This window comes from Hippoglossus stenolepis, chromosome 8 (assembly GCF_022539355.2).
Source record: "Hippoglossus stenolepis isolate QCI-W04-F060 chromosome 8, HSTE1.2, whole genome shotgun sequence".
NCBI lineage: Eukaryota > Metazoa > Chordata > Actinopteri > Pleuronectiformes > Pleuronectidae > Hippoglossus > Hippoglossus stenolepis.
In genome coordinates, this window is record NC_061490.1 from 16,947,093 (window position 1) to 16,966,023 (window position 18,931).

The window sequence follows — 18,931 nt, forward strand, 5'->3', positions numbered from 1 at the left end:
CCATTGTTGAAGTCTATCATCATTGGTAGACTTTATAGTATTTGGAGATAAGGCTTTCATTTCTGTCCATAGTCCCGAGCTTATCTCTGTGACAGTGTAATTATTTTGGCTCTTTTATGAGCAGTGTGGACAGACCCAGAGACGACGGGTACTGGTCTGCACCTCCTTTTGTCCACTGAGATGACCTAGATGCCCACATCTGAATACTGTCCTCCCGTGAAGTAATTATATCTGCTCTTGTTCGAGGCTTTCATGTGTCTCGATGGTCTTTCATGTGACGTCCTCGCCTTTCTTCTGCAGCCATCCGTCTTCTCTGGTGTTTCCTTTTCAGCTCTAATGTGCCACGAATCCTCCTCCTGCAGTTTATCTCAACCTCTCTCCACCACTAATAGACACTTTTACATGGAGGCCGAGCACGTTGGCCACTGTAAATATCTTTGTGGTTGACTCAGTGCTTTCCAATGGGTCCTCTGGTTGTAGTTTACAATTATTACAGTTGCAACATAATTATTTTTATATTAGAGTGATGCTGTTGTCAACTGATTCATGATACTAGATTCATTTTATAAGATGGTCGTATGTGTTGTATATAAAATCTTAACCTGCAAAGTCACCAGTAAATACAGCTTTCAGATATACACCATTTCCTTCTGAGATGCGGATGATATAGTAGATTAAATTAGAAATACTCAATTGAAGTAGATACAAGTTGTACATAATCTTTGATTTACAACTCTTAATGTATCCACTGTGTATTTTCCACTTGAGTCTCAGATTTATAAGGTGGCTTGGCTGGCATGTAAACACAACATTCACTAAGTACTTTCAAATGAACTGCCATCATATATCAGCCCTAGGTTAAGTATAAAAGTGGGCATTTATTATTTAACAGGTATAAAACACTTTACACTTTACGTCTTTGTTAGTTTGAATAAAGCGTTTAATAAACACGATCTGCATTTAATTTAAGGTCACTTAATATTTATTCACCACCGTTTAAATGGCTTGTTATGTTTCCGAGCTTTAAATAAAGTTTTCCCCCCCATCACTCTCTCCATCACGCGCCCCCTCCTCTGTATTGGTGAGAGAGAGGATGACGCGCGACCTGGTACCTGCGAGGGATGCGTGCGTCTCGCCGGCCCAGGCATGAGGCCTTGGGGTGGATGGATGGATGAATGAATGATGAGGGATGCGGATGCCATGGCAACAGGCCGATTGCATCCAGACCTTTATATGCACCATTTATTTATTTAATATTTCTTTTGCATGCGCCGCTCGTCTCTGTGGTCGTGTGCGCTCCAGCTCCGAGCGCCGAAGTGGATTTAAACTGGACCTCGGCGGCGCCGGAGCAGCCCGCGCCTTGAACCGCTCAACAAGTTGTTTTATTTTGTCGAAGCGGAGGTTTGGATTCGTCCGAGCGCACCTCGCCTCGGAGCGGCTTGTTTCACTGAAGTGTGGCGCCGATGTGTGTGCTTCGGAAGAGGGAAGGACACCGCCGTCTCCCTGTGGTCTGGGCACAATGTCATTGTAAAGTCGCCAGAAGTGGGAGTAATGGCAGCGGCTGCTCGTGAGCCGACGGGAGGTTTCGTGCGTCAGGCTCTGAGCACCTGACCAACTTCCCCCCGGCTTCGTTTCGGGAGAGTCGCCCTCGCTGTGCCGTGGAGCCACCGGGGTCTCCTCCGGCTGTCTGAGCGCCTCAGTCACGGGTGGGCAACATCCCGGCGCGCCTTCCATTCCGCTCGGACAACCGGGAGCGACATCCAGGGATCCAGTGGAAAACATCGGCTTGATCCGTGACTTGTTTCTCGGCCGAATTCTTGTTCTAACGTGTGCGTGTTTTTGTGGTTGAGGACAGTGTGCGTGTCAGGGTGGATCAGTGCGCCTCGGAGTGTGAGCGCCGGATGATGTGCGTCCCTTCTGTCCAGTAACCACCGGTCCCTCCTGATCGAGGATCAAGTGTCCTTGTCATCCATCCGCCGGTGGATGTTCCTCACTCTGCCACCTTACATCTCACCCCCCCTCCCCCCTCCCCCCTTACATAAGGATATATGGTGAAAACTGCTGAAAGCGGGTGAGGAGCCCGGACATATAGGCTACACATCACCCAACACCAGCGGCCAATGAGCGGCGAGCTCCGTTATCTACAAAAGACCGGGAATCCGGTGCCAGTATGACCGGCGTCGGAGCGTTGAGGGCGGCTGTGGAGAGGAGAGGGAGGGCCTCGGGCGGAGAGCAGCGTTTCAAGGACGAGGAAGGAGGAATGTTACAGACACATCAGTGAGGACGAGCCAGACTCCTGGAGCTCGGAGGGAGTGAAGCTGCTGGCGTCACTGGGGCCGGCTGGAGGATTTCATGTCTACATGGGACTTGTTCCAAGGGCACCGAGGTAAGGGGGGCCACATCGGCGGGGAGAGGGCGGAGGTGTGAGCCGTGTGTCGGCTCCACAAGAATGAGCTGAGAGCCTCCTCACTTTATCCTCCACTGACACTGACACTCACCTGATCTAACAGGTGCTATACTAAAGAGTGTTTTAACTGAGGGGGAGGGAGGTACAGGTCATAACCACCCTGCCCTCACCCTCCTCCTCCGCCCTGAGCTGGGATGGATGGGGTGGCTGGAGGTGCGGGGACACCCGGCAGCGCCCCGGGGTCGGGGGGGGACAGCCTGCCCAGACGTAACGGAGGGGAGTCGAAGCGGCGCAGTAAGAGCAGCCTGCCCTCTCCGGGCTACCGGCTGTCGCAGGCCTCGCTGGAGGGGGAGAGGGTCTCCTTCGGGGCAGACAACACTTCCACAGGTGGACGCGGTCGTCGTCTCTCCATCATGAGCTCCTCCACCCGGGACGGCCTTCCCTTCCGCACCGCGGGCACACCAACCACCCCGGTGCCCCTGCCGCCTCCGCCGCGCTCAGTGGGCTTCGCCGCGTCCCGCGCCGCCCTCGCCTCCACCTCCTCCACCGGGACCGGAGTCATGGTGGTGGCCACCGGGCAAGAGACCACCACCACCACGACCTGCAACACCACCGCAGCAGGGACCCCCGAGATGATGGGTCAGTCCGGACTGGGCATGTTCGGCCTGGGCCTGGACGGAGAGGACTACATGAACTCCAACCAGAACACCTTCATCCAGAGGCAGTTTGGAGCCATGCTCCAGCCCGGGGTCAACAAGTTCAGCCTGCGCATGTTTGGATCCCACAAGGCGGTGGCACTGGAGCAGGAGAGGCTGAAATCAGCAGGGACATGGATCATACACCCCTACAGTGACTTCAGGTGTGGAGCCAGACACACACACACACACACACACACACACACACACACACACACACACACACACACACACTCCACAGCATGCAGCTGTACTTCTCACTGATTTGAGAAATAGGCCAAATGCCACTTGTAACACATAAAAGACACCAAATGTTCTTTTGGTGGAAATATGGATCAAAGCAGGTTGAAATTGTTGAACACATTGAGGCGTAATGACAGGCACTTACTGTTTGCAGACAGAGGAACAGATCATACATTCAGCTGCCTCTTCATTTGCCAACAGGGGAAATGGGGAGGACAACAGGGAGGAGAGGAAGACATGCAGGAGGCTAAATATATATTGCCGGGGACACAGCAGTAGTACAACAGTGGTGTGTAGGAAGTGATGTGAGGGTACGAGGAGAGGCATGAGACAGATTCTCTGGAGAAGGCAGGGTGTGTAATCAGAGGATGTAAGGAAGCTCAAATCAAAAAAAAGATGGAGTGGAGAGGATGAAAACTCCTTCGGGGGGGCGATGGAGGTAGAGGTGTTTATGAAAAGGGTGTAGGTGTCCAGGGCTGCAGGATAGACACCCCACAGCCATGGCAGACTCTCCATTTGTAAAATAACATCAGGAGGGAAATGAGTGATTGTTTCCAGTAGAAATAGTTTCACAGACACAGGGAGGTGGAGGCGAGGAGGACAAATTTAGCCACGGGGTGTTTGGCCGATCAGGGATCAGTCAGACATGTCTACCATGTCAATTAGGCGAATGTTAAATGTGTTCTCATGTGAACAGGGGATGAACCCAGCACAGCACTCCCTGCTGGTGACTTCATGCATGAAGCTTGATTTGTACTGCCACCTGAGCAGAACAATTAGAGCCAATAACACCTGAGGAGAAAATGACGATCGAGACTGTTCATTTTTAGGTTTCCTGAAACAAACGTCTCCCCATGAAGATCCCCCTGTTGATTCCATGTGGGAAATATTTGGGAAAGGAAATAATTCGTCAATTAGTTGATGATTCAATCAACAGAGGATGCCAATTTGGATGATCTAATTATTGTTTGTGGTTTTTTGTTATTTTTCATCAACAATGGAAGATTAACTCTTGATCCATTGCGAATTCATTTGGTGTTTTCCTCTATTTTATTTCATTTCAAGCAGCATATTTTTTTCGAGGTTAGTTTAGAAGACATTTTCTTGAGTTGGGAAACAGCGACAGTTTATTTTCTCATATCAGAATCAGAAGAAGCTTTATTGGCCATGTATGCGTAAACATACAAGGAATGTGCTCTCAACGGACAGAAATAGACTAATATACTAGGACAACAAAGCAGAACAAGGTTAAGCAAACATTTACCTACTATGTACAAGTATGAATATAAATATATATGCAAAAGTATGTACTGTATATATGAACATAAAACACAACAACAATGACTTGGAAATGGAGAAATAGTGCAATGATGCAGAGATGCTAGAATAAATATGGGAAAGATTGTCACAGGATACTTTATATACATGAGGTAGATGGAATATGTATAGATATATAATTTAGAATATAAAGGTACGGGATTATTGCCCATTTTGATCAATCAACAGATGACCGGATAATGGTGTTAATCAGTAGTTACAGGCTTAAAGATCTGTCTCTGTGCTCTGTTTTTAATGGAGATGTATGGGAGGGCAGCTTTCTGAATGCCAGCACGCCTCTTACGCAAACATCCTTTTAATGTGTGCTATTATTCAACAAGCCATCCATGCTTGGCATTCGTCCTTGGCTTTTAAAGACTTTGTATAAATACACTATTTAAATGTGCAGGTGGACAGCAGAGGGAGAGGCAGCGCTCATAATCTCCAGACAGACTGCAGCAACAATGGATGACTTGATCCCCAAGGCTCCTGGCCCACTTTTGTCTCATCAGCCACTCACACACACTCAGACGGAGTCGTTTTGTATCGTCTGTCAATATGATGATGGCCAAGTGCTGCTTATGAGTCTGCTCACGGGTGATACAGTGAGTGAGGTGAGAGCGGGAGCGGAGGATGAACGGATGGATGATGGATGAATGACGGATGAAGTGGTGTGGATGGATGAATCTCGGCCCCTTCTGCACTCCTTGATACTCATGAAACATAACTAAAGATGTTAATAGTTCCAATTATCCTGTCGGAGAAATCAATCGGATTTTGATCAATTATGTATGCCATCTCAAATTATGCAAGTTGAGTATGCATTATGCATAATTCACCCATCTAACTTTTCAGTTAAGTATATGCTGTCTGGGGTGACGTCTGAGGAGGAACTTTGTGACGCCACAGCGAGAGAAGGGAAGAGAGATGAAGGCCCTTCGTGTGTTTTGACCTTGAACACAACAATCCTCTGTGTCTGTGTGTGTGTGTGCAGTAATATGTATGCCCGAGTGTGGTCCGTCATTATTGAGTGTGTTGTTAAGCTCTCCTGCTTTTCACCTCATCAAGAGAAGATGTGTTTGCTGATGCACCTGTAAGAATACGTAACGAGAGGAGGAAGTAAAAGGTGAAGCGAGTTCACGCTCCGGGTCGACGAGAGGCATACAGAGGCAGAGGGGGAAATGAGAGGAAGGATGAAAACACGAGGGAGGCAGAGGGTTCGGCTGTCAACAGAGATGAGCCGTGTTGAAACAGGGTTGGTGGCATCACACACATACTAACAGAGATTTATTATATAATAGCCCGTTGCCGATGTGCTTGTTTGTCTGTATGTCTGGCGGGATGATGGGAGGAAACTTGCTCAGAACTGACATCTGGCCAACTGTGAGCTGGGAACCAATCAGAGGACACCCAGGAGACACTTGGCCTCAATTACAGTAGAATTAGTGTTTGGTTTGACAACAGCTGAGCAGGTAGATGCAGGTCACTTCTCCTCCAGCACCTGTTCATGTTCAAAACGGAATACTGATGAGGCCGTGGAGAACGGCTTTGATTGCATTTGCAATTCCTATGTGTGTGTATTTGTGTCTGTGTGTGTGTATTTGTGTAGTTCTTGAGTGCAAATTACACACAGGTCCGCATACATGTATACCTGCACGTACCACACACAACCCAGTGTTGCATCAGTCCACATTTTGTAGGTCAGAAATCAGACCTCGTCGGTTGACAAAACTTCACATCCTCTTTCCGGTGTGAACCTGATGTCCTCTCTCGTCTGTTTGGTTGTTCTCATTTGTTTGGTGTCAGAATGAGCTCAAATCAGCTGCCACAGCTCAGTGAGAGCAGCTAGCTCTCGCACACAGAGGCTGACTGATGTGCAGTGACATGTGCAATGTCATCTATTGTGTTACTCACCAGACTAAACAATTTTCTATGCACACGACTGAGGTTTGATTAAACTTCATTTAAACGGCTGCCAGTTGTCTGATACAGAGGAGAGCATTGCAGTGTTGCGTTGTCATCTTCTCAATCGCTTCCTGTATCGAGGCAAACGGCAGCGTGGGTTTGTGTGGAGTTCAACTTTGACTTTGACCCACGATATTCGCTTTGCATTTGCTTGTTTGTGACTGTGCCGTTAATTTTTTTATTTTTTTTAATTTTTTTCCAGACTAACATTCCTATACTGCAGTGTTAAGGTGGAAATACTCAGCAGGGTGACGACTGTTAATTCCACTCTGAATATATCTTTTATCATAAAAAAGCAACAAGGGGGACATGTTAACATGTTTATATAAAAACATTTCATCGGAGGGGGGCTTTAAGTAAGTGTTCAGACAAAAAACTGGTTAAATGAGAATTAATAAACAAAATAACCTTTAACTCTGCGAATCATTTCAGCTCAAGTGCAATATACAAGCAAAAATAAAGTCAATGCATCGTAATAAGAATATCTTTTCTTTCAAGGAGTTCAGGTCATTTTCTCCATCAGAATATCAAATACGTAAGTATTATATATTAGATGATATTTTATATATGCACAGCTCTGACAGACCTCAACAAACAGTTCAGTGTGACATGATTTATTTAAATGTTCAGAATAATCAAAGTTAATAAAGTGAGTCTTCAATTTCAGGAATAAATCTCCATCAACCATCACAGCAGCGACAGAAACACTGTCTGTGTTGTTGTAAACAACCGCCGTATTTATTACCAGTGATTGTGAAGTGATACATCTGTTAGGATAAGTGACGTCTGTGTGTGTGTGTGTGTGTGTGAGAAAGTGTGTGTGTGGCAGAGTGATGACTCATACTTAATCTTCATCAGTCTAGTGGTAGCATCACACCATGAGGTTTTGTTACTAAATTAGCGGTCAATAGCAATCGACCACAGAGCTCAAGTGTATTCTCACAGAAAGAGAGTTCAGTGTGTGTGTGTGTGTGTGTGTGTGTGTGTGTGTGTGTGTGTGTGTGTGTGTGTGTGTGTGTGTGTGTGTACAAGAAGAAGTCACTGATATGGGTTAAGGGGGATGGATAAAGGAGGAGAGATAGAAAGATGACAGGAATTGTCTCCAGATGATTGGATTTGCCTCCTGTCACTTCCAGCATCTTAGTCACATGACTGATTTTTATGAGGAGGTTACGTCAACCAGTAACCAGAAAGAAATACAGATTGATGAGGCCTCCCAAGGTTACTGATCATTTGCCTCTTTCAGTCCCTCTCTCTGCATCTCTCTTTGTTTTGTTTTAATACAATCCATTTCATCCCTCCTCTGAATTGGTGGTATGAGGGATAAACGTTGTACTTGATACTGCCAAAACATTTGCAAAGGATGAAATTGGCTTAAGGGAGACATTCATAGACATCATGCCACTACTGGGCTTATTCTACCAGGATGAATTTGCACTTCTTTCTGTCCTGGATGTTGTTATGCTGGCATCTGGCACAGGGAATGTACCAAAGACGAGTAAATATATTGCAAAAATGTATCACAACAATATGAAATAATTACTGAAAGACAAAAGGTGCAGTTGGAAAGAAAAAGTTTGCAGACCTGAATTATCCTTTAAAGAGACAACTCATAATACTCATCTAGTAAAAAGAGTGACATAATGTCCTTGAGTTTCTAAAGTCCTTAGATTCTGTCCTTAATGTTATCTTGAGCCTTTTAGGGATTTTTTTAACAGAGATCTCGTGTTAAAACTGGAGTTGAGGGAGTTTAGGCAGGAAGGAAAGATGCTGTTCGGTTGCATTAGGGGAAATGTAGAACTTTGTCCTACGAAAGGGACAAATTCTTGTTTCTAGTAGAGAAGGAAAGTCTTGATATATTACACTCTGTTGCTTTGATTTCCTCCTCAGTATTGGTAGAGGTTGGTTTGTTGGTTATTTGGTTGGTTTGTCAGCAGGATTACACAAAAAACGCTGAACAGATTTTCACAAATCTCGGTGGAAGGATGGGATATGGGCCAAGAAAGAACACATTACATTTTAGTGGATCCAACATTGTTTTTTTCACTTTCTTTAATATGGCGAGATAGGGCTTTTTTTGAAAGTTTCCCATGGATCTAGACGTGTGCAATTTGTTGCAGCTTGATTGAAACTGCAGGTCCTTGGCAGAGGTATGCGCTCAAGTGAGTCCCACTCTAATTATGACTGAGATGTAAGTGAGATTCATAATCGCAGGAGAATCGCTTTCAATCTTATTTCTCCAGGTTTAAATGTTTAGCACAGGGCAATAAAATAAACTAATATTTAGGCTCAGTCTTTCTTTTACGTTCTCAAAAACGACTGGAAAAGACTCCTCCTCTAATCAAATAAGCTTTATTAGCATGATTGTGCAGCTTACATTATTTCCAAACAGCTCAAGTGCGTAGTGAATACAATAAACCCTTTTTCACAGCAGACATTTTGACTTGTCACAGCAGGAAAAGAGCAGGTGTGATGTGATAACAAACAATGGTTCAGGTTCCTTCAAGTGTTGCAGTAAGAAACCATGAAACTCCTGCTATAGTCAAATATTGTTCTGGACTGAAGTATACAAACATTATTATATTTAATTTGACGATTATTAACATAATCATTGTGACTGCAGGCGTCAATCAAACGAAAAATACACCAGAATATATTTATCTTAAGATTTAACACATTTTGTTTTTGTGACCGTTTTGCTACCACCTCCAATATTCAGTGTGTAAGCTACAATGTGTGATATGTGTATTCTTCATTCTGTCACGTCTCCTGTGGGAACACCCTGATACTAAAAACCTGCTTAGATGTAGTGTGTGATATGTCACCATGACAAATATCAGGTCGTCCAAAGCAGCTAGATGATATTCAGCCTTCATTGATTTTATTATTTACACCAGTGCCCTTTCAACTGTGATATGGCAAAATGTCTGCTGTGCACAAGACGGATGAACTTACTACAAGCACGAAGAAATGTAGTATTGGAATATAGAACATGTTTCTAAAGACTTTATCTGAGACTCATAGTAAAACATATTCACACCAGTAGAAAATAAGAAAGTAACATCTCTTTTCCAGATTCTACTGGGACCTGTTAATGTTAATGTTGATGATGGGGAACCTGATCGTCCTGCCGGTGGGCATCACTTTCTTTAGAGACGAGAACACTGCCTCGTGGATCATCTTCAACGTGGTCTCCGACACCCTCTTCATGGTCGACTTGGTTCTCAACTTTAGGACGGGCATCGTCAAGGAAGACAGCACGGAAATATTGCTGGACCCCAGGTCAGTGGAAGCCTTTGTATTATCTTATATGTCAAGGGCTGGGGCAGTGTGCACCTTCAGTGTGGTCTGGAATATCAATACAGAAGCTCTGTCGGTATAAATTAGAATGTGCTCTTCTGGCCATCTGCTGGGTCTGTGTCTGCTCAAATCCATATAGGAGATGTGAAAAGGTGACTTGCAGCCAGTGGCAGAGCTTTGTTCATGTTCCAGCTCTGCTCCTGCTGAATATTAATGAGGATCTTTTTATGCCAGCCGACTGCTGAAATCACTTCCACAAAGCTGCACTGCCAAATGAGGAATGTGTCTGGTCTTCCCTCCTGTTCTGACTCAGGGCCATTCGCCAGAAATACCTGAAGAGCTGGTTCCTCGTGGACTTTGTGTCGTCCATCCCGGTGGACTACATCTTCCTGATGGTGGACAGTCTGGAGTCTGAGGTCTACAGGACAGCCAGGGCACTGCGCATCGTTCGTTTCACCAAAATCCTGAGCCTGCTTCGGCTGCTCCGCCTGTCCAGACTCATCCGCTACATCCACCAATGGGAGGAGGTGAGAATCAGAGACCAGGGAACAACGGCCGCAAAGAGAGAGCAGAGTCGAAGGGAAAGAGATATTGGTATATTTGTTCATATGTAAGGTATGAATCATCAAAAGTCTTTTAGGTAAAATCAAACCCATTTTTGAATATTGGTCTGATGAGCTGGAGGAATTTTTTTTTTTTTAAAGTCTTTCCTAAAAAGAAGTTAACCCCATATTCCCTCTGCACCCATTCTTTCACTTATCCTCTTCTGTTTCTCTCTATTCCTCCTCAGATCTTCCATATGACCTATGACCTTGCCAGTGCCATGGTCAGGATTGTGAACCTGATCGGTATGATGCTGCTGCTGTGCCACTGGGACGGCTGTCTCCAGTTCCTGGTCCCCATGCTGCAGGACTTCCCTCCTGACTGCTGGGTTTCCAAGAACCTGATGGTGGTGAGTCTCCACACAGCCGTCTGCATGCATGTGACTGTTATCGTTAATGTTCCAGCCAATGATTATATTTTCTGGAGAGCAAAAACAGACATGACGCTCACTGTGAGCTGAATGAAAGACACAGAGACACAAAGCTCGATCTCAGCTTGTTTGAACAGTGAGCACAATATTGATTTCAGATGAAAGCAAACCACAGGTTCTGAAAAGCCTGGTTCTGGTTTATCTGTGTGTGTGCAGAGTGAGGCTGTTTATCTGATATGACATTGTTTGCTCCCTTATCTGTATTAATTGGCTCATGCAGCGACATGTCCAATTGGAGTAAGATTGTCTATCATCATTACAAAGAATAAAAAAAAGATCGTCCAATTAAAAAGCTCTGCTGAGATCAACAGACGAAGGCCCAGGGACCTCGCTGGACGCCGGTGAATGCGCACAGATACACAGCTGCTGTATGAACAGCTGACTCATGTCTCAGCGGTTGCCTAGGTGACTGTTGCTAAGCAGGTTGATGCTGGGATTTTCCCCAGAGAAAGTCCCCTCATCCGCTGGACCATTAATGTCTTAGTGTAATTGGACTCACACACAACTTAAATCAAAAGCGTACAAACACACTGAATCACAGAGAGGATGTTCTTTTTATTTTTTTCAGCCTTTGGGTGACATTTATTTAATAATGTGCGATCGCTGCCCTTTTATCGTCAGCGTGGTTTTGAGGCTTCCTGCAGCCGCTCGGTCTTGAAGCAGGTTTCGACAGTGAAACAGTTTTGCTTTACATACCGTGATCCTCAGCAGTAGTTTCTGATGTGGTGTGGCTGAGCGCCTCTGATCCTGTAACCTGACTAAAATAAGAACAGCTCAATATGACACAGCCTCGGTAATTAACACTTGAAACTTCCTTTCCTCTTCCTGTCACCCTCTGTGTCTGTCCCCCACCCACAGAACGACACATGGGGCGTGCAGTACTCCTATGCTCTTTTCAAAGCCATGAGCCACATGTTGTGCATCGGTTACGGTGCACAGGCTCCAGAGGGGATGACTGATGTGTGGCTCACCATGCTCAGTATGATCGTCGGCGCCACCTGCTACGCCATGTTCATAGGCCACGCCACCGCCCTCATCCAGTCGCTGGACTCCTCGCGACGACAGTATCAGGAGAAGGTGAAAAATGCCATTACACTTCAATCAGATAAACTATTAATAATTTCAGCATCCATCAATCAGAGCTTCTGAGAGTCCACGGTGAATTCTTCAGATTACTTATTTTTTCTGACCAACAATCCGGTACCCAAAGATGCTCAATTTGCAATAAGATAAAACAGAGATAAGTATAATGGATTTATATTTGAAATGCTGGAACCTGTTAACCTTTTTGGCATTTTGGGCTCTTAATAAATGATTCAAATGAGGATAAAATTGTGAGATCAATGATTTCTTTGACACATTTTTGACCAAAGTAACTACAATCTGTATCGCCATGGTAACATAAATGCAGTTTTTGTGCATGTTGTTGGGTCGGAGGGCTGATACCGGAAAACATGGTCACATATACCAGCTAATTTACTATAATGTTGGGGAGAGCTGTCGTTAATTATTAGATTAATACATCATTAATTAACTTTTATAAGTAAAGCCATTTTTAAAACCTCACTTTTCTAAATCACAATTTTATTTTATATTGTAAATATCATTGTGTATTGTGTGAATAATCTAAGACAATGAATTGATGCCCATCTGCACACACAGCAGCAGAGAAGCAAATACTGCAAACACAAAGAACTTGATCTGTGAGATGTATGGATTTTTTGCGCATATGTGACCTGTGCATGTGTGTGTCATTACAGTACAAGCAGGTGGAGCAGTACATGTCATTCCATAAGCTTCCTGCAGATGTTCGGCAGAAGATCCATGAGTACTACGAGCACCGCTTCCAGGGGAAAATGTTTGATGAGGAGAACATCCTGGGAGAACTCAGCGAGCCACTCAAAGAGGTAAAATGAAATCACCAGCGCCCTCGCATCTACACACACATACCAACAAATTCTGCGCTCGTCATCCTGCAGCGATTGTGTCAGACTTCCCCTCTCTCGTCCTCCAGGAGATTGTCAGCTTTAACTGCCGTAGCCTGGTGGCTAACATGCCCCTGTTCGCCAACGCTGATCCCAACTTTGTGACCGCCGTGCTGACCAAGCTCCGCTTTGAAGTGTTTCAGCCGTCGGACTTCATCATCCGCGAGGGCACAGTGGGACGGAAGATGTACTTCATCCAACACGGGCGAGTCAGTGTGCTGACCCGTGGCAACAATGAAACCAAGCTGAGTGATGGGTCGTACTTTGGAGGTGAGAGCACAAGAATGGTGAAGAAGAAGAAGGGGAGGTTTTAGAGGGAGGGGATACTTGAGGTAGAAGATGGAAGATGATGGTAGCTGTTCTGTTGGTTTGATTTATCTCACTCCCAATACTCTTTATGTGTCCTTTCCCTTCTCTGCCCTTTCCATTGTCTCTTTCCACGTTCAGAGATCTGTTTGTTGACTCATGGACGGAGGACAGCGAGCGTCCGGGCAGATACGTACTGTCGTCTGTACTCTCTCAGCGTGGACAACTTTAACGAGGTGCTGGAGGAACATCCAATGATGCGACGTGCCTTCGAAACTGTGGCTGTTGACCGTCTGGACCGTATTGGTAACGTGTGGATTTTCTGATTGCAGCATACTTCTTTTTTTTTTTCATCCGCATCTTATCTTTGCCGTGACCTGCTATTCTTCATTAAGCGCTCTAATTCTGCAGCGACCTTGGAAAACATTTGAAATCATCCATCCAATTTCATTCAATTTCTAAGGAGCTTTGTCGGGCTTGTCCTCCACAGAAAGGTCAAAACTTGTCTTTGAAAACAAGCTGAGAGAAATAAAATTATAAAGGATGAGCAATGTTGTTAGTGAGGAACAGAGAAACCTTGAGGCTAAAACTCCAGCTCTCTGCTGTGTGTTCACTGCTTTACTCTGCTGTCTACTTTTCAGTTTTAAAGCTTCTATTTCCAGGACTTTTTTTCATTACTAATGTCTCAGAATTTCTCCATTTTCTCTACTACAGGCAGGAAGAACTCCATGCTCCTGCGGAAGTCATCCCAGGCTGGTTCACTGGGGGGCAGCATGGGTCGTGGTGGAGGCCGAGGTGGAGGGGGTCCCGGATCGGGGGGAGGGCTTGCAGCTTGCGGTCTGGGTTCCTGTGACAGCATGCTGGTACAGCAGATTGTCAAACATGACAGCATGCCGGCCATGCAGGACGCCATCGCCGCAGCTGCTGCAGGAAGAAGCGGAGTCATGGGAGGAAGCGGCACAGTGTCTCCTCGGCCACGCCCAGTAATCTGGGCGCCGCTGGTCCATGCACCCCTGCAGACTGCAGCTGCCACCACTAATGTAGCCATCGCCCTCATGCACCAACAGCAGCAACAGCAGCACCAGCTCCATCAGTTGCAGCAGCATGCACTCGGAGGAGCTTTCTTCCTGCCTTCCCCTCTTGTCTCCCCCTCTCCCTCCTCTTCGTTTCCCCTGTCACCGCCTCGTGCTCCTGTGTTGCAGCCCCTCCGCCCCTCTGTGAGCTCCCTCATAGGGATGATGACGATGGGAGGAATGGGTGGTTTGTCCCCAAGAGGGGGATTTCCTGCCTCCCCCTCAACCATGGGCCCTCTTGGTGGGATGACATCACCACCTATTGCCAAAACACCACCCACTCCAGCTTCTTCTGTCCCAACGTCTGTCCAACAAGGACGGACTCTTCATTACAGCCTCCGTCTCCAGGCTGATCATCCTTCAATGATAGCTGGACCCCAAACAGGAGGAGGACCACCAACTCCACCCCTCCACAAGGTGCCGGCCACCAACCCAGCAGCTGCTCCTAGCGCCCCAGCAGATGGCAACAGTTCTGTGACAGGTCAGCAGGGAGCGAAAGAAGCTCTGTTACGTCATGGAGGAAACAGCTGCCAGGGTCTTCCGGCACTGGGCAGACTCACCCAGGAAGCCAGGCTGCTGTCCGCCTCGCAGCCCACCCTGCCTCACCGCTCGTGGGTTGGGGTGCAGCCACACCCACCTCTCCACCGGAAGGCCTCTGGTGGTAATTTGTTGGCAGCTCCTTTCCTGGCAGGGCAGTTAGCCAGGGGAGGAAGTGCAGGCATGCTGACCTCCAACGCTCCAGTACAGCTGGCAACAAACATACCGTTTAATGCACAAACACAAGCACAGGCTACAGGTCCCATTCAGTCCATTCTTCCACAGACTACCACTCCAAACACGGGCAAGTACGCACAATCTTCACCTCACACTGCCTCTGTACCCGCCCCCACCACTGCACACATGCCTTCTCCGGCTTCTATGCCATCTCCCTCCCCTCCGAAGCAAACCCCACTCTCCTCTGCCACCCCTTCACCTGCACCCACCCCTTCGTCTCCCACCCCCATCCTCTCCCAAACAGCCCGCCCGAAACCAATCCCGATGCCCCCCTCTCGCTCCTCCTCTCCCCCTCCCTGCTCCACTCCGCCCTCAGCTGGAACAAGCCCGTTGTCGCTGTCCTCGACTCCTCGTCCCAAACTCCTCCCTACACCTCCCCCCCGCTCCTCCTCTCCTTCCCCCTCCTCTACGCCGCCTCCATCCTCTGTCTCCACCCCTGTTTCACTACCTCACCCTTTTGGGCCCAAATTATCACTTACCTCCTCTCCCCCTCCCTCCTCCTTAGTCGCCTCCTCTCCGCCGCCTCCCCAGAACCCCAGAGCCAAGACATCCAACACACCTCCTTCTGCTTCTCTGTTGTCTGGCCTCAGCCCTGCCCCAACCCCAATCCCGTCTCCAATCCCAACCCCCACTCAGAGTACCCACTCCCGCTCCTCTATCACATCCCAAACTCCAACGCAAACCATCACACCGGTCACTCCGACCCAGACCTTTACCCCTACACCCTCTCCAACCCTTGCTACATCAGTGCCCTCCCTGAGTAAAGGGAGTCCAAACACTTGTCTCCAGACCTCCGTCTCCAGCTCAGTTAGGTGCCCCACTTCGAGCCAGATCCCAAAACAGGCCAAAACAGGCCAAACTCCAGCTCCTGCCTCAACACCTGCTTGCACCACTTCTACTAAAGTAACATTCTCAGTTCATCCTGTAAAGCAAACCCCTCCTGTCCTCTCCTCAAGCCCGAGCTCAGGCTCTGCTTGCTCCACAACCACATCGACAACCTCATCCTCTGCAACTTTACGCCCAAACCCCAGCTCCATTTACCCCTCCTCTCTGACAACCACCTCTCCAAATGTCCCACCTGCCTCGTCTTATACCCCAAAACAAATACCAACCAGCTCAGCTGCCACTGCCCACTCCTCAGAACTCAACACGCCCTTTACCCCCGCTCAGACCTCTCGGGCATCTACCACTTCACCCACCCAATCAGCAAATGCAGCCACCACTGCCAACACCACCTCCCCTAAAGGTGGGAAAAATGACTCTCAACTAGAACTCACCAGAAAAGACTCAGAGGGACTCAGACACAAACTGCCCCCCAACGTGTAAGAAAGAAAGATGGTGGACTTTAAATGATGTGGCCAGTCAAACTTTGGGTATACAGAGTTGTGTCAGAGTTGACATCACAATGATCTCCCATGGACATCTTGTATGCATTCACTCTAGGGTGTGATTGTGTTAGAACATCAGGTGTTTATGTGACACTCAGCCAAGCCATCGATGGAGGAGAAAGACTTAATGCGGTGCACTGACGGGTACGGGCTGAGGTATAGTTTGAAAAAAAACAAAACACATACAAATGTACACATACATATCCGTGTTAGTGAATGTTGGAGCAGGCAGGGGAGCTGAAGTGGAAATATCGCAGCATACACAGTAAAACAGAGTGCAAGCAATAGCTGATGTGAAAACAATGATAACAGCAATATATGAGAAACATTTGCGACTCGAATAATGAAACAGGAAATGACACTGACAATAATAAAAAACGAGAGAACGGCTCTCTGCTGTGAGGAAGAATGTGTATTGTGATCTCAAGACGCAGGCAATAGAGCAGGCACTTCCTGATTTCCAGCTCCCTCTTGCCTCCCATTCTTCACCAAAGTGTAATATTTTCTCATCAGAATAATAATAATTATTATTACAAGGATATAGCATTTTAAAAGAATCGCTGCAAAGTCAATGCTCATGAGTTTGAGTAATTAGGAGCCGTCCACTGGTAGTTTTGTTGTCCCAGGTGTGTGGTGTTTAGTTTTATGACGAAACTTTTAACCCTACATGTTCACTCTGACCACTTGTGATTCGTGTTTTTTTGTGTGTGTGTGTGACACACGATACTGCTCTGCTGTGCACTGTGATTCACTGGATTTAGTTCCACCCGTCTGCCTGTACTGTAAATACGTGCCTCTCTGTGGGTCTGTTGTATACTCCTTCATTTCTCTGCCTCTTTGTCGCTCACCTCTCATCCTTCTCGCCGCCTTTCATCAGATTTCACAGCTCCGGTCGCTAAGGCTTTCTTTGACGCTCACAGACTCTCTCTCTCCCTCTCACTCGGCTTGCCCGACACTTGGCTCTCCGCTGCCATCAGCCTCATGCTCAATTGGCGGCCTCCTCCTTCTGTCGCCAGTTTCAGTGCCATTTCCAGTGATGTTTGATGTTTTGTGTGGGTAGCAACAAGGCATTTCTCTCTTAATCCCTGATACCATGTTGCCTAGACTATATATTAAGGACCAAATGTTTTATTTTTTATTTATCACAGCTTTAGCTTTTGAACAGGAAAAAAATAGCTAATAATGCTGACTTTGATGATGATGATGATGATGATGATGATGATGATATCCCTAACAACCATGATGGTGATGTTGATGAAGATGGTGTATATCTGGATGTAAGAATAAAGTGGATTTAGATATCATCTTGTTGAGTGTGACGAAGCAGGAGCTTATTTGTGAAACTGCTTGTGTTTTTCAGGCCTGTGTGTTTTTATAACATTTTGCGAGAGGAGATAATACTGGCAACTGTTGATTTAGAATTTAACTAAACTCATGTTGGTGAATTTTCAGAGGCCTTGAATGTATCAGCAGCATTCAACTTCAGGTTTAAAAATTGAATCAATCTTATTATAAATGTCTGTCTGTCTGTTTATCCGTCAATCTTCTCAACAAACCAGGGACCCTGGGAAGTAAAGTCGACAGTGAAGTTCTTTGAATGAGCGGATCTCAAGAAAGTAGACAGAGATTTAAACTGTAAACTGCACTTACTGTAACCTTGTTTTGAGACACAGCCGGTTGATGATGTCTTCGGTGACATCATCTAAAGCATAAAAAGGTGATTAATCTAAACTTAACTTACAAAAAGAAGAATTTAAATGTCCAATGTGTAACTTCGACCACTAGGGGTCTCTCATTCAAAACTATAACAAAATGACGTCGTGAAGCAGCGTGGGATCATGGGAGTTGTTGTCTACCTGACGTGACTCAGGTGTAAGTCATGGTCACTGATGAGGTAATATAAAACGTTTTATTCTGGTTACGCAGCAAACACGTACACTTGTTTCTCTATGGTTGTGAGGACACTCATTGACTTAATGTATTCCCTAGCCCCTAACCCTAACCTTAGCCATCACAACTAAATGCCTAACCTAAACCTAATACTAACCTAAACTTGTCCAGAACAAGTACGAAACTTGTTCTGGAAACGAGCCTGGTGACTCAGATTTGAACTCGTGTAAAATCTCTGAGGGTTTTGGGAATTGAAAGTTTTGGGGACTCATTTTCAACAATGCTGCGTAGTAAAAGAACTTACTGCGTGTGAGCGTGAAGTTGCCAGGACTGTTCACTCTGCCCCTGCCTCACCGTCCCTGCCTGTCTTGCTACTTCTGCAACTCCTGGATCCCCAACCCTAATCCTGTGTCTCTCAGCAGAGGGCGGGCACACTCAGGGCCAAGGTTAAGCTTGTGAATGTGGGGACACCTAAATCTCTGCTGCTCCTGACTCAAACCAAATGAATATCTGCCTTTGTGACAGGAAATTACAGTCAGCGATATACCTGCTTCC

The 18,931-nt window shown here is 46.4% G+C and overlaps 1 protein-coding gene across 1 annotated transcript; it reads left to right on the forward strand.

The window, feature by feature from the left end:
- The first annotated feature begins 1,251 nt into the window (after positions 1-1,251).
- LOC118113827 (potassium/sodium hyperpolarization-activated cyclic nucleotide-gated channel 2) lies at positions 1,252-17,788 on the forward strand. The gene is made up of 9 exons (XM_035163852.2): positions 1,252-3,266; positions 9,703-9,909; positions 10,241-10,454; positions 10,718-10,879; positions 11,819-12,037; positions 12,721-12,867; positions 12,975-13,215; positions 13,393-13,557; positions 13,966-17,788. The coding sequence occupies exons 1-9, from the start codon at positions 2,602-2,604 to the stop codon at positions 16,422-16,424; spliced, it is 4,479 nt and encodes a 1,492-aa protein (XP_035019743.2). The 5' UTR covers positions 1,252-2,601; the 3' UTR covers positions 16,425-17,788.
- The last annotated feature ends 1,143 nt before the right edge of the window (positions 17,789-18,931 follow it).